Source organism: Peromyscus californicus, unplaced genomic scaffold (genome assembly GCF_007827085.1).
Source record: "Peromyscus californicus insignis strain IS unplaced genomic scaffold, ASM782708v3 Scaffold_17__1_contigs__length_78620276, whole genome shotgun sequence".
In the NCBI taxonomy this organism is placed as follows: Eukaryota; Metazoa; Chordata; class Mammalia; order Rodentia; family Cricetidae; genus Peromyscus; species Peromyscus californicus.
The window spans coordinates 59137722-59154868 of NW_026294469.1; the positions used below are offsets into that span (position 1 = coordinate 59137722).

A 17147-nucleotide genomic window follows, 5' to 3' on the forward strand; every position below is an offset into this window, starting at 1 on the left:
ATTAAGATGCCCAATAAAACTTCCCGTGACAACTGAAAGGGGAAAAGATGAAATTAGAACAGTTAGGAAGCTATCAAAACAATCTATATGGAATCTTATGGTAGTTTACGCTGGGGTGATAACAGTATGGAGCAAGGAGAATCAGAGGATGGAAGACACAGCCTAGAGATGAGTCAGAACTCATGGGCCAGCTAGCCTGTTGTATACGGTAACAAACAACAGAGATGTCTTGCTTCAACCGAAGTGGACCGCAAGAATCTACAGCCAAGGTTGTCCTCTAACCTCCACACATGCACTGTTGTAAACAGGTGCATACACACACAGACACACACACACACACACACACACACACTAAAAAAGCAAATCAAAACGTTTTGACAGACTCAAGACAAAGTATGAACTAATGAAAGAACATTTTATGGCAGCACATATACTAAAAACCATACAGAGAAAATTTTATGACTTCTATGTAAGCATGACATGCAAACTAGTGAAGTGTTCCATATTTTAAAATATGGGAAATCCCAATGTAATTAGTCAAGCAATGTGAAAAACAAAATAAAATATCTTGTTTGAAGATCACCAATCCTATAGTAATGGTCCTGAATGAGAACAACATAGACAAAATTTAAAACAATTATAAAAAATTCAAAGAACTGAATAAGGGCACAAACACCAGAAAGAATTTAAAGACAAGAAATTACTCTCCAATGAATTCCAAGAAAACAAAACAAACAGGTTAATAAAATAACAAAGTCGATTCAGGATATGAAAACAAAACTCAATAAAGATATAGAAACATTAAAGAAAATCCATGAAGCTGTGAAGCTGAAAATGAAAACTCAAGTCAAATTTAAAACTCAATTAAAAAAAACCTAACCAATCAAATGTATCATACAGACAATAGAATAGCAAAGCTTGAGGATAAGGTAGAAAAAAAAATGAATCACTCAGTTAAATAACATTTAAGTGTAAATGGAATATTTGAGATCTCCTTCAAATTATGGGCATAGTAGGAGAATTCCATGCCAAAAGCCTAGAAAATATTTTCAATTAAAATCCTAGAAGAAACAATTTCCAAATCTAAGGAAAGAGATAGCTATCCAGATACAAGAGGCATATGGAACACCAAATAGAACCAGAAAAGAAACACTCCCTGTAGTATTGTAGTTAAAGCACAAAATACACAGAAAAAAAGAAAGAAAGAAAGTGTATTCAAAGCAGTGAGAAAGGTTGAGTTACATGTAAAGGTAGTTCTATAAGAAAAACAGCTGACATTTCTATGGAAACATTAAAATCCAGAATGAGGGAAAAAACTGTTGCTAGGGTTTTAGTTAATATTAACATAAAAAGAACTAGTATGTGGCAATGATAAGACTAACTTTTCGTGATATTTATAGCTGAATATTTGTAAACATCTAGATTACTGGGTCCTTGGCTCTTTGAGTCTTCATCCTGCAGAACAAAGGAGCAAATACCTTAGGTGCATGCTCCTCAGATTATCATGTATTTATGCTTCTGTAATTTTACCTGCTTTATTAAACTTACCTTAAAGCCTAGAAAGACAAATTGTTGGGAAGCCCTGAAAGATAGATCCTTGTATCTGTAGAGAGACCTTATTTTCCTATCCTCTAAAAATAAAAGCAAATTATGTCCATGATCTTTTCAAACTGATTTGAGCAGTCAGTTTGAGAAACAGTGTGCCTCACTAATGAAAACCCAGATATGAGAGTTAACTGGTTTAAAGGGTCCACTAGCACTTCAAAAATGTCTGTTGTTGTTGCAAGTTAGTAGCAAAGAATGCTTCATGGGCACTAAAAAGCTTAAAAAGCAGACTGAGGTCGTGTGACTTGCCTAAGACTCCTACGGCAAATATGTGCTGCTGCAAATATGTGACAGAACAAGGCTTTGTACACCATTCCTGCCCCTTCCAGTCTATGCTCCATTTATCTCTGAATAATGTCATTTCACCTTCCTGTTCATATTTATAATACTACTTTCACCTCCAGGAGTGTTAACTGCCTGTTATGCAGCCCATGGATGAAGAATTGTCACTCTTGAAAACAAATATACAATACAATGGGCAAATGAGATAAACAGTGGTATATAATCATGAATCCTGTACCAGGAGAAGAGGGCATAGTACCACACAGGGTAACATGAAAATAGATTTAATAACCAGAGGCTGTGGGAGGCAGGCTTGTGGTGCCAAAATATTTTGTAGCGTTTTCTCCAATTTAAAGCCTTACGTCTTGGAGAGAAATTTCTTGAGACATGGGATATAAAGGGAAAGTGAACAGGCTACTTTATGACAAGATGTTTATAAGGAAGTGAAACAACTGGATGTTCTAGAGGGAAGTGAAACATTCCATCCTTAAGGGAAGCTCCATTAAGAGAGGAAGTAAGCAACTCAAATAGCTTCAGGAAGTCCCTGAAACTAACAAGATTCAGTAGGTTCCTCCCTCTTCACGAGTAGGTGAATAGTAAAGACTGCTGAGAGTCAGACAAACCAAGCAGCCAGAAAGAAGCAGAGAACTGCCCAACTGCCTGGAAGAGACAAAGACCAGCTGAACTGCCGGGAAGAGGCCCAGACAAACAGAGCCACCTGGAACAGACACTCTCAGACTCTGAGCTTCTTGCCAGCAGTGCAGTGAACTCCAGGTTTCCGGCTTTTATGAGCTGATTAACTGTGCTGGGTGGGCTTTGGTAGTGCAGATATCTTTGAGTCATTTCTGCTCCTGTCAATAAGTAACCTCCCACCTATATTCCATAGTAACCCTTTTGTTCATCAAGTCAGACTTTGGTGTATCCTTATGTTGCTCTCTCGTGGGCACCCTTTCTGGGATGAGTAGACCTGTGTTTTATGTCTCCCCAGAAAAAGTCTGTCATGCTACCCAGGCCAACAGAGAACTGAAATCACTGAAAGGGATAGTGACTGTGGGATCTCACACGCAGGACAGACTTGGAAAAATTTGCAGCTAAGCCATTTGAAATTCAGTTTCACCAGATGGTTTCAAACACTGGTCATTAATTTTAGGCCTTATGCCATAAAGTGCCAAATCCATATATTTTTCAGAATATTTTACCAACCCCACAGAGGGCCAAAATAGTGCTGTACAGAAATCAGAAGACCCCAGCTCTAATTCTGAACTGCTTTCTAGCTGCGCCTAGGATTTCATCTGATGGCCTTGTCCTCTCTGTCTACAAATGGAATACATGATCTTCAGATTTCTTGCCGAATGTTGTGCACACCTAACTGTGACTCTGATGTTCCTTAACACTCAGTGCAGGCTGATTTGGTGGGACCGTCTAAAGACGGTCTAAACATACATGATGGAGTTCTTGGGGAACAATAAATCATTGACATTCAGTAATTTTTGCAACCTTTTTGGTTTGATTTGTTGCAGGACACATTTATATGTCATACCATTACGAATAGTTTTGCCATGGGCTCCATTTCCCCTAGAGACTTTATCGACGTAATATACATCAAACACTATGAAGGGAATGTTGACATTATCTGTGGTGAGTTGAAACATTTTGCCCATGTTTTAGAATTACTATGTGTCATCAAAAATGTTTTGCCTTTAATAGTTAGTATTAATAGTTTAGAAGAAACTATAGTTTCAGTTCTTTTGTTTGTTTATTCAGTGCTACCAAAAAGCTTGTGTCATGTACACAGGCCAGGTATTTCACCTAATCCAAGAGGTGCTGTGTAGATAAATTGCTCCTGGACTTTTGCAGTATGAACTGTGGAATCAATACAGATAGAGACTGTAAACTAAAATTTCAATGTATACATTTTTAATCCTCTGAAATAAAACTAGCCTTTTATATATAATTTTATACTTGGCTCATTTAAAATGGGCATATATAATAATTGTTACAGTACTGAGTATAAAGTATGATAATACTGAGTACTTCTGGGTGGGTCTTTCCTTAAATGTGCCTATATCTCTTCTAGGGGATGCAATTTTGGATATAACCCTAGCCTACTCTGCAATAATGTGACTCTGTGGAACACAAATATATCATTATTTGCTAAATTGTGTTACGGACACAAAAACCTTTTCACAACACAAGAGTTTGGACTCTGAAAGCTTAAGATCATGTTTGATGAAAGTACTTTGACAGAATACCAGTGAAGATCCCAATTTTCTTCTTGAATTTGATCTAATCCTATAATTTCTATAAGAATATTTTCTCTCCTGTAAGCTACTCAGGGATAGACAGTGAAGCTGTGTTATTACTTCCCAGTACTTACAATGGGATGACTCCAGTATTCTGTTTCACTGACAAAACTTTTCAGCCCTCTGACTCAAAGCCAGTTTTCTGGGCCTTATAGCAGATCATTAAAGATGAATGTTCTCGCCGGGCAGTGGTGGCACACACCTTTAATCCCAGCACTCGGGAGGCAGAGCCAGGCAGATCTCTGTGAGTTCGAGGCCAGACTGGTCTACAGAGCAAGATCCAAGACAGGCACCAAAACTACACAGAGAAACCCTGTCTCAAAAAAACAAAAAAAAAAAAAAAACTAAAAGAAAACAAAAAAAAAAGATGAATGTTCTCATAAAATATGTATACATATTTTAATCATTATTTTCAAAGTTTCATCACATAAAATGTTTTCACTACCTACTATATGAAATTTTGCCTTGTCTGAATTGTAAGGTCTGTAATTTTCCATTTTAAAAACAAGCTGTTTCTAGCCTCTATTAAGAGTCAGAGGGAGGGAAAAACAACAGCTGAGGTTTTAGCTCAATGTCACAGTACTGTCACAGCCACAGGAGGCCCTAGGCTCCATCCCACCAGAGCAAAATTAGAAAATAATTAAACAAACGCATGATGGAGCATTCCTTCATCTCAGCGCTTGGGAGGCAGAGGCAGGTGAATCTATATGAATTTGAGGCTACCCTTGTGTACATAGTGAGTTCCAAGCCAACCAGGACTACATATTGAGATCCTGTCTCAAAAAATAGTAAGTAAATAAAACTATCTTTTATGCTTTGTTCTTTTGTTTCAAACCTCAGAAAGTAACTAAATGATACTTTTAAAGAACTTTTCTTGTGTAAAAATATACAAGCATCTTTAGGGATACTAGTATAAATAAATATATGTACACTGTGAAACTAGTGTTAACATTGAAGTCCAATGCCATCATTTATTTTAAAATTATGCTTCTAGAAATAATGTTTGTCCTTGTGAAATTGTCTCATTTCACCTTTTGTAATCACAGCTCACAGTGTGGACTTCCCAGGATATCCTCCGACTTCATATTATGTCCGTGGCTATAACTACCCTTCTGGCTATGTATGTTCACCTCTCAAAGAGTAAGTGCTATTTATAGGTGTCTATTTTAACAGGGTTTTTCACTTCCACTTAGGATTTACTTTAGGATCCCTAGCTTACTAATAGAAATATGTACCAACATACTTTATTGGGAGAAAAAAAAAAACTGCCCCATAAGCAATTTTAAAAATAACTTTTTATATTTTTGTCTTAAATATAAGAACAGATAACTTACTATGAAGTATATTCTAGGGCTCTGGGCATAATGAAACACACAAATATTTTCCCACAACTAAACCTTCCATGATGTCTGTAGCCGGGTGTGGTCATTTAAGCCTGTAATCCTAGGACTCAGACAGTGAAAGCAGGAGGACTGCCATGATGAGTTCAAGGCCAGGCTGGTTGTACTACAGTGAATTTAAGGCCCAGTTGAGATGCATAGCCAAACTCTGTCTCAGAGAAGGGCAAATTAATAAAAGTAATTATATAACTATAAGCATGATGTTGGCTTGGCCAACTTCTGTATGATGATTTTCATTTTATCTTGTTAGATTTTGTTTTGTTATGGTTTGTTGTTCTCTTCTAGAAGCCTGTTCTTTCCTAATAAGAGACAGAAAGGGAGTGGATCTGAATGGGAGGGAAGATGGGGAGGAACTGGGAGGAGCAGAGGCGGGGAAACTGTATTCAGATTATATTGTATGAGAAAAGAATCTATGTTTAACAAAAGGGGAAATATAAATATATCTCATTGAAAAAAACTGCACATATATGCAGGAACATAGGTATATAATTTTCATTTCCTTATTTTTTCATTTTTAATAGAGGCAGATATTGTTTTTTCTTATTAACTAAAGAAGGTATATATAAGGGCTCTATAAAGTTGATAAATGCTACATAAACAGGAGTAGAACAAATGTTCAGAGAAAAGAAAAGGTATGCATTCTGAGGACTACGTATCTACTCAAAGGATAAAAGAAATATCAAGAGGAAAGGGTAACTAAAGCTGAGATTTTAAGATACCTTCTGACTACTTAATATTCTATGTAGAATTTTTATTTTATAAGGTCACTGTCCCTTCCCCTTTTAGTTAATTGTCTTGTCATATGCACGATAGAAAGAATCAAAGAAAATTAATTGAAGACTTCTGCTCTCTATAAACTTGTCACTTGCTAAGGTCGAGTTAAGAATGCTTTATCTTTTGTAACTCTTTATTTGCTTACAGAAACCCAGCATATTCCAAGCTCGTGGTATTTGTCCAGATAGACATGAGAGGGAAATGGCTTACATCGATAATTGAGAAAATTATGCCATCCAACTTAGTGAGCTTCTTCCTCAATGCAAAAGATGGCATAAAGGCGTATGAAACTCCATCAGCACGGAGACGTCACAGTAGGCACCCATCAGTACACAAAAAGAAATAAAGCAATTCTGCCATTAAACATAGAGATTGCAGACCGTACAAACTGCTAGTAAGTGTAGTTTGTCCCTGCTGATTACTTCTAAGTCAATATGTGTAAATCTATTATATGTCTGTAGACATTATCCTTGTACCGAGGACTTGAATGTTTTGTCAAAATAAGAACTTCATTTTACAAAACTCCATTAGATATAGCTTTTAATCTCACATGACATGAAATAATGTGCTATTAATACACTTTGCCTACCTGAATATGCTTCACATTCAGATTATAAACAAGCAGATATAGTCAGCAGTTGACAGTAATTAGAAGTTCATTAAGTATTCATCTAGGGATGGTGGCAAGCACCTGTAATCCCGACACTGGAGGGACTGAGATGGGACCAGCACATGAGAGCAGCCTGAGCTACACAGAAAGACCCTATCTCAAAAATAAATAAAAAGTGTATTTTAAATTACCTTTCCTGCCGGGCGGTGGTGGCGCACGCCTTTAATCCCAGCACTCGGGAGGCAGAGCCAGGCGGATCTCTGTGAGTTCGAGGCCAGCCTGGTCTCCAAAGCGAGTTCCAGGAAAGGCGCAAAGCTACACAGAGAAACCCTGTCTCGAAAAAAACCAAAAAAAAAAAACCAAAAAAAAAAAAAAAAAAATTACCTTTCCCTCATTTACTACTTGAATTGAGAGTTACGGAAACTTGAACATAAGAACTGAACACTAGGGAACTCAGAGTGCATCTAAGGATAGAATAATAGCCTACCATATAACGACCTTGGATTCCATCTTTCACACCAGAAACTGTGGTGATATTGTGAACCCCAATATATTGTGCACCCTAATAAACTTTTCTGGGGTCAGAGAACAGAACAGCCACTAAATAGACATAGAGGCCAGAAAATGGTGGCACACACACCTTTAATCCTAGCATTCTGGAGGCAGAGATCCATCTGGATCTCTGTGAGTTCAAAGCCACACTGGAAACAGCCAGGCATGGTGACACACACCTTTAATCCCAGGAAGTGACTGCAGGAAGCAGGAAGGTATATAAGGTTTGAAGACCAGGAACTAGGGCTCTTTTAAGGTTTTAGGCTTTTAGCAGCAGTTCAGCTGAGATCCATTCCAGGGAGGAGTCAGAGGCTTTCAGTCTGAGGAAACAGGATCAGCTGAGGAACTGTCGAGGTGAGGTTGGATGTGGCTTGTTCTGTCTCTCTGATCTTTCAACTTTCACCCCAATACCTGGCTCCGGGTTTGTTTTTATTAATAAGACCTTTTAAGATTCGTGCAACAAGAAACCAGTAACACTCTATTTCCACTTGGGGATCAACAAGGTTGAGAGTCACAAAGCTGGTCTCATTCTGTTTCCATTTCCTTCATCTATGGTGTCATCAGTGGCACCTGGAGAGACGAGCTCATGCCCCCACTGCAAAAGCAACATACATATGTAAATCATTGTCCACTTCCACCAAGAAGGTATCAGCAGGGGCGGAAATGGCATCGAACTGTGACATGCCTCTGCCATGAGATTCAGTCAATGCTCTTCTTTCTCCAGGGTAGAAATAAACACTACCCAGCTCCTGTGCTAATAACACCTAGCGGTGAATCTGCGTTCTTTAAGGACCATTCTAACAAAGAACTCTCACCTAAAATAAACAGGGAGCTTTCAAAATGTGTAGTATAAAAGCAATCCAGTTGAAAAGTAGCCAAAGGCAATGGCCCTGAGAAAGATACGTGATTGAAAAACAAACTCAAAAGAAAAACATGTTCCACAATATTAGCCGCTAGGTAAATTCAAGTAAAATTCAAACTGAGATGCTGGCACACTTACCAGAATGGCAGAAAGTTTTAAAAATAATGATAGGATCAAGTGTTGGCATACATTCAGAGAATGTCCACCTCCTTATTTCATTCAGCTGTCTATATACTCAGCACTCTTCCAAGAGTTCTTTTTATTCTTTTAAATTCATTTTTCTGAGATAAAAATCTCCACTGTCATGGAGGACATTACTATAGGATTAATACTTTTTAGAGGACAAAGATTGTCTTGGTTTTTCCTGTTACTGGTGCTTTGGTGTTGGGATTCGCACATTTGGTGTTAGGTCATTGATTGGTTGAATTAATTATTTGGTATTTTTGCTCACCCTTGGTCTTCCAGAGAAACTTGCACTGTTCAAGGGGTACCAGATTATTGCTAACACCCCATGGGATAGGGGATATGCAGCATCAGTGGGATGCTGAGCTCACTAGAGTGACTGACAGGACTAGAGTCTCCCTGGAGTGCTTTCTTTACTGATTTTTCCTGGGTGTGCTGTGATGCTTGCCTGGGCAGTGATGGAGTTGGATCTTCCTGAGCATACAGTCTTCATTTCTACCTTCAGATGGTTAGAAGAAAAGAGTCTGCACTACTCCACGGACCCACGTTCTCATAGCCACCCTCACCCTTCAGCAGCTCAAGGCTGGTTCACTGAAGGAGTGACCACTGGGACCTCTCAGCCTCCAACTAGGTACATCATACTGAATCTTCAGAATGAAAAGAAAGACAGACATCAATAGGGATGAATGAACCACTCTTCAATAATAGTTAAACAAGAGAGGAGTAAGAAAACACCAAATACTACAAAATCCACAAAATGAGAGGAAATGATATACATTTTTCAATAATAACTCTAAATATCAGTGGTCTTGATTTTGCTTTCAAGAGGCACATACTAGTATATTGGATTAAATGCCGGATCTTTTTGTTATTCTGAGAAACCACCTCACCATAAAAGAGAAATGCTACCCTATTAGCTACTTTTCTATCCTTTTGAAAACACCATGACTGAATCAACTTATAGATAGAAGGGGTTATTTGGACTTATGAGAATCCATCACCATACAGCAGAGAAGTGTGGCACCAGGAAGAACCTGCTAGCTGGAGCAGCAACAGAGAGCTCGCATCCTGAACCACCAACAAGAAGCAGGGAGCTCACAGGGAAAGGCACAAGACTTTGAAACCTAAATCCCACCCACAGGGATATAGTTCTTCCAGCAAGGCCACAACTCCTAAACCTAGCCAAACAGTGTCACCAACTGGGGACCAAATATTCAGAATGCCCGAGCCCGAGAATATATGGGAGGGCGGTGGATATCGCATTCAAACTATCATTCTTAGAGTTAAAGGATGGTGGAAAATGTAATCCAAGCACATTAGAACTAGAAAACAAGTAAGTCACTTGTTCTAATATCTAAAAAAATTGATACTAAGCCAGAAATAATCATTTCATAATGACTTAGTAAAGAATCCATCAAGAGCACGTGGCAGTTCCAAACAGTCGGCATAGAACATGGGCATACCTAATTTTATGAGACAAATACTACTAGAGATGATTAACCCTGACATGACAGTAATGTGTGACTTCAGTACCCCACTCCCATCCAGGCAAAAAAGGTAGGGGGCGGGAAGAGTACCTGAATTAAATGGCATAATAGACCAAATGAACTTAAAGGTATTGGCAAAGCATTTCATACAAATACTTAAGAATGAACAGCTCATGAAACTCTCTAAAACGCGTGCGCGCGCGCACACACACACACACACCCCTACATAGAGCAAATCTTAACATACAGGAAAAGTACATAATTCCTTGTATTCTGTTTGAGCACAGTGGAATAAAACCACAAGAACATAGAACATTCAGAAACTCATGATTAAACAACACAGCGCTGAGTGAGGAAATCAAGATCAGCATTACAGTATGCTGTGTCATCTTGAGAACCAAGGCTGGAGTGAAAGAAGTCTTACATTCAACACAGGCCATCACAGAAACACCTCAAATGCTTTTCATGTTTGAGTTCAAAGTTTTGGTGAGTGCACATTCAGAAACCTTTTCCTATTACTGAATTAGTGACTCCCACACAATGTCAGTCATGTGACTCCACATGGAATCAAGCCCACAGTTTAAGGAGGGTGGGGAGGATCTGGGAGGAGATAAAGGAAGGGAAATTATGACCAGAATATAGCATATAAAAGAAATTTTTTTACAAGAAAAAGTGAAAGAAGGAGGAAGAGGAGACGGAGAAGAAGACAACGATGAGAACAACAAAGTGGCAACTGACATTTTAACTAAAGTTGGAGAAACGAGAACTCTTAAAAAAAAAAAAAAAAAAAAAAAAAAAAAAAAAAAACGGAAAGTTTAATACCTTAATCCTATGCAGTTAAACACCACCAGGTGGCGCGCTCCACATTTTGCTTGTAGATACCTTAGGCCCAAAGCAAACATTTGATCTGTTTTCCAAGGAAAACATACTAGTTTCTTACAGCAACCTTCTCAACATTATTGCAACTTTTACTAACAATTTCTTCAAACTCTTGTTACTCAGAAGCCTAAATATCATATATTATGTATTTTTGTGGGACAGCCCAGCATTTCTAGATACCAACTTTTGTAGCAATTACTTCCAAATACACACAAAAAAAATTTTGTTCCATTATAAAATGAACCATATAATGTATTCTCTGAATATTTTGATATTGTCAATTCTAATCCTTTTCAAGCTCTTATTTTTACATAAAATTATTTTACATTCATATATCAATATTTCTGCAATAAAAATTAAGTTTATAGTTTGATGGAATATAATGAAAAGTGAATAATCATCAAATTTTACCATATAGTAGTTAAGATGTTTATCTGTACTTAGAAATGAATATCTGGGAGTTAAAATATCCAAATGGACATCATTATTTGTTAATGAGACTAGAATCAATGACCAGATATAATGGAAAGCTTCAATGATTACATGACAATTGCATGCATAGTTTCATAGGATACAACTAATGATGCTGAAGTAGGCATATGCTTACCCATCTACCCAAAACTAAATACTGAATGTAGCTGAACACCAATGCTTAAGTAGGTATCTCAGTAAACAGAGATGTTTCAAGTATGTGCCTTAAAATTCTTTTCATTACTAGGGTAGTAAGAATGTAATATAATCATCAAATCAAATGACCTAAGGGCCAGGGCTCTATATAGTTCAGTGGTAGAGTACTTATTTGCCATGCATGAGGCCCTAGGCTCAGTCACCAGCACTACCATCCCCTCTCTCCCAAAAAGTCATGTGGCAGCATGTAGATTGATAAATATGGGTTAATTTATATAGCAGGAATCTTAAAAGTTCTTATTAATAAAATCAAACCTGAGCCAGGTATTGGGGTGAACACTGGAAGATCAGAGAGACAGAACAAGCCACAGCTAACCTCACCTGGCCAACTTCTCAGCTGATCTTGTTTCCTCAGACCGGAAGCCTCTGTGTCCTTATATCCGAATGGCTCTCAGTTGAACTGTGCTGCTCAAAACCTAAAAGCTTCTAGTTTCTGGTCCTCACACCTTATATACCTTTCTGCTTTCTACCATCACTCCCTGGGATTAAAGGCTCACTTTCTGGGATTAAAGGCGTGAGTCACCATGCTTGGCTGTATCCTTGAACACATGGATTTCTGCTTCTGGAATGCTAGGATTAAAGGTGTGTGCTACCACTGCCTATCCTAAGTATCTAGTGGCTTTTCTGTTCTCTGACCCCAGATAAATTTATTAGGGTACACAATATTTTGGGGAACACAATACCACATTTCCTCTCTTTTTGTCTAAAATTTAAAAAAGCTTATAACTAATACAAGAAAAACTATCCAGTAAGTATATACAATATATACAGTCAAGAGTTACATTAACAATGCATAGTCCATTAACATTTGACAGATTCAGACAAAAAACTTCATTATATGTATTAACAATGTCCAGTCCAGTAACATTTGATAAACTCAGACAACTTATCCTATTTAAAACAAGTAGTTCCTTTTTAAAAGTAGATTCAAAAATTGACCTTTTTATCTTATCATATTCAAATTTAAGTTGTAAGAGCTAGTTAGTAACAAGCCTAAACTATCAGCCAAGCATTTATAATTAATAATAAGCCTGAATGATTATTTGAGAGCTGACTGGTGGGACAGAAAATTCCACCTACACCAGATGATTAAAAACTTAAATCTGAATAAATGTGAAAATTCAAGAAAGTTCTAAATTCCAAATTTGACAATAAAAAAGAAATCTAGGCGTTAGAGGGTAGCTGTCAGTAGTGTTTTCCCAACATGCAGAAGACCCTAGGCTCCATCCTTAGTACCACATAAACTGGGAGCTGTGTGTGGTGCAGGGTTGCAGGCTGGTAGCCTGTGTCCAAGCTTTCAAGAAGTACAGGCAGGAGAATCAGAAAGTCAAGGTCTTCTTCAATAGTCAAGGCCATCCTGGGCTGGAGATTTTGTCTAAAAGTAAAAGTGGAAGGAGGGAGAGAAGGAGGGAAAAGGAGAGGGAGGGAGGGAGACCAATAACTAGACTTATAATAAAAAACGCAGAGCCAAGAGAGACCGTTTCTAAACCCATAGTTCTAATATTTCAAAAGTAAATTGTATTTCTGAGATGCAAGAAAAAAAAAGACCCTCTCCCACAAGATAAACATTTGAGCAAACTTAAACTTATCAGTCATATCAGATATTAATTGTAGGATGTTCAGGTTAAGGTGGCAGATGTGACTTCCATAATGTGTATGTGAAGGAAGACAGAATAAGGAAAACTAGAGGAAGTGCTTTGTAAACCAGGAAGTGTGTGGGGGTGAGGCGTGGACAGGCAATGCAGAGAAGTAACTAGACACAGCCTCAGCCACAGTTCACTGGTGGAGATGGAGGAGCAGAATCCACTTCCAAAAAGTAAGCCTGACGAAAGTCAGGTGGTCCTAGCCAGAGGGCAGACACACACCGTTTAGATTATATTGGTTCAGTAACGTGGCAGGAGTCGCTCTCCACTAAGATCATGATTTCACTAGCTCTGGGCAGCTGGCTCAGTTTCCATTACCAATCATGATATCCTGTTGTGTGGGCCTTCAGTCCAATTAGAGAGCCGCTCTTTCCCACCCAATGTCAGCACCACTACTGCACCTTTGGGCTATTTTGCCATGCCGGTCATTGCTGTAGTTCAGAGGCATCACACTGGGTAGGATTACTCATTGCTCCCTCCCTTGGCAGCTGGCAGAGCACCTACTTGTATTATGAAAGCTAATCTTCAGGGTGGAATTGGGAAGGGTGTGGGAAGTTGGGATTAGAAAGAGTCACCAGGCTGGGCCACTGTGCAAGTTGTCCTGGGCAGGACTGGGCCTGGTAGTTGGATGTATTTGGGAACAGATGATGTCCGGTGGTCACAGGGTGAACTGCACTAGCACACAATCAATTTTTTTATGCTTAAGTTTGTTATTTACTTTGTTATATTCATCAGAACTTTCAACACTTACTCATTATTAGTAAATATGTTTTGTTGTTTTTCTAATCTCTTATATTTTTGGTTGTGAGCCTAGCCTTTAACGGCTGAGCTATCCCTCCAGCCCTGTTTTTCTAATCTCTTGCCCTCCATAACATTATTCTCTGCTGCTCTTTCACTTTCATTTACCCATTTCTCCTCCTACCTGTCTTCTTCCTTTATTTCATTTACTCTTTCCAAACTAACTCCAAGCAGTTTTTAACATTATCATATTCTGCAATACTGTTTCAGTTTTTGATCGCTAGTCATGTATTAGTAGTGGGCTATAACTGATGTTAAGTGCATTTCTATCTCTTGCATGGTTGGACATAGCTGCTGCCAAAGCAGTCTTCTCCTCATGGAGCATTTCTAGGGATGGAGCCTTCCAGAGTACACTCTTCAGTGAGAAGACCCCCCACCACCACCACCATCACCATAAGAAACAGAAGAAATAGCCAAACCAACAAATGTGCACTCTCACCATAGAAACTCAAGAAACTTGAGAAGGCAAAATACTTTCTTGAATGAATAGTATGGTCATTGAAGAAAAATCATGGAATAAATTTAAGAGTTCCTAAAACTAAATAACAATGAAACCACAACTTACTTGAACATGGTATAAGAAGAAAGTTTACAGCTATTTGTGCTTACATACAAAAAACAAAGATCTCAAATAAATAATGATGCACCTTAGTGTCCTCGAAAAACAAAAATACCCCAAACCACAAAGGAGCAGATGGCAAGAAGTAAAGATCTGTAGAGGAAGTAATCAAATGGAGACTGAGGTGACTACACATAGTAGAGCTGTATTACAGTATCCTTAGTATAAGTAGCATCATAGCGTATCTGGGTCTATGATACAGTCAAGATTGACAAACCAACAAAAGAAGGAGATCTGACTAAGTCAAATGTGTGATGAAAAAGGAGAAACTACCACAGATGCCAGACACAGAATCATTAGCGAGTATGACAGATTCTAGGGGCCAGAGAGATGGCTCGCAGTTAGGAGTGCACATTGCTCTTGCAGAGGAACTGGATTCAGAATGGAAAAGGAAGGAATACCAGCAATTCAATATGAAGCCAGTTTTATCCTGATACCTAAATAGGATAGAGACACACACACACAAAAAAAAAACTATAGACCTCTGAATTTCTACTGTGAAATTAATACAAGATTTTTTTAATAAAATTATCACCACCTGAATTCAAAAACACAGTAATGAGATAGATCATGGTTTTGTTCTAGGGATGCAAGGTTGCTTTAGTATATACAAATTCATAGATTGAATTCAGCACACAAATAGAGTTAAGGGTAGAAACCACATGCATATCTCGATTTTTTTTTTTAAAAAAGGCAGTTGACAAAGTTAACAAGCCTTCACTTAAAAAAAAAAAAAAATCCCAGAAGGAATAGAAAGACTATACCTAAGCATTATTAAGGCTATATGATGAACTTGTAGCTAACATTTCCTAAACGAAGAAAAACATTTCTAAAATCTAGACCAAAACAGGGGAATCAGTACCATTCTTGCTCAAGATTGTGACTGAACTTTTATGTAGAACAATAAGAAAAGAAGGAAATAAAAGGGATACAAATGGGAAGGAACACATCAAGATCTCTGTTTGTAAGGGACATGACACTATATTTAAAAGACACTCCCCAAAAATCAGAAACTTGATAACTTTTTCAGCAAAGCAGCATGATACAAAAACCAACACACAGTTTATTTTCTGTTCACCAATAGTGAACTAGGCATGAAAGAAATATCACAATATTTTTCACATTCACAATAGCTTCAAAAAAAATACCTAAGAATCAACCTAAGCAAGGATGCAAGGAGCTATACACTATATAAAGTTTAATGAAAACTGAAGGAGACACTGTGGAGATGGGTTAAAAATAAAAGCAAAATCCTCCACTCTTAACAATCAGATCTTGGCTGACTGGAGATTGACTCAGTGACTTGCCAGCCTGCACAACTCTTCCTAAGTGCCCCTGGATCTTGATCCCAAATGGTCAATCCCAGGAAGGTTGAATGGTATTGTAAAATTGATTGCTTATCAACATAGTTTGCTATAGACCGCTTACCTATTCAAATTCAATCCACACACATGGCCCAATAACTTTAACTACTTATGGCAGGCACCAGAAGATAGAAAGACCTCCCATGTTCATGGATTTTCAGAATTAATGTTGTAAACATGGCTACATTGCTGTTATTTCTGGAATTGATTTACAGTTCAAAAGTATCACATCAGAATGCCAATAACATTCTTCACACTAGAGAAACAGTCCTAAAATTGATACTGAAACACAAAAGATCCCAAATAGCCAAAGGAATCCTCAGCAGAAAGAGCAAAGCTGGAGGTACCATGACACATGTGTGATCTCAAATTACATTACAGAGCCATAGTGACCAAAAAAAAAAAAAAGGCCGCATGATTCAGGCACAAAACCAGATGTGTAGGTCAGTGAAAGGGGAAGAGAATATCTAGAATACACACAGCAAGTACAGCCACTGTTGACAAAGATGCCAAAATTCACACTGGAGAAAAGTTCATCTCTTCAAAGGGTGCTGGGAAAACTGGATTTCCAAATGTAGAATTAGAGGAAATTCATTTCACACCCTGAACAAAAATCAGTTCAAAATGGGTCAAGGACCATGGTAGGCCTGAAGCTGCTGTAGGACACAGGAGGAGACACTTCCGGGTATAGGCATAGGCAAAGCAGAGGATCCTTGCATTTCCCTGATGAAGAGGATGTCGAAAGCTTTTTTCAAGTATTGATTGGCCACTTGTATTTTGTTATTTGAAAACTATAGCTCATTACCCAACTTACTAATTGGATCATTTTTTGCTGAAAAGCAAAGAATCCCAATATTGACAGAATGACCTGAACTTTAAAAATATATATTTTTTTTAAAATGACTGCATAGCAAAGGAAACCAATCATAGAATCTGGACCAGGCTGCTGCTCAGGCCACAAGCCCTGTAGCAGCCCTCCACCCTCCCACTCCACCACCCACCACTACCCCCCTTCCCACACACACACTCACCCTCACAGGCACACTGCTGAGAGCATTCTCCTTAATCTCTAGCTACCTAACTTCCAACTGCCCCAATT

At 38.2% G+C, this 17147-nt stretch overlaps 1 protein-coding gene across 7 annotated transcripts in view; it reads left to right on the forward strand.

The window, feature by feature from the left end:
* The window catches only part of Stard6 (StAR related lipid transfer domain containing 6), a 27006-nt gene extending 11767 nt beyond the window's left edge, over positions 1-15239 (forward strand). For 6 of the 7 annotated variants that reach the window (XM_052742478.1, XM_052742477.1, XM_052742475.1 and 3 more), the window contains 3 exons: positions 3408-3525; positions 5237-5330; positions 6512-10842. In XM_052742478.1, coding sequence (XP_052598438.1) covers positions 3408-3525; positions 5237-5330; positions 6512-6710 — 411 coding nt within the window. In that variant the 3' untranslated portion in view covers positions 6711-10842. Of the gene's footprint in view, positions 1-3407; positions 3526-5236; positions 5331-6511; positions 10843-14356 lie in introns of those variants that run through there. The other variant, XM_052742474.1, reaches the window with a different exon arrangement.
* Positions 15240-17147: the final 1908 nt, after the last annotated feature.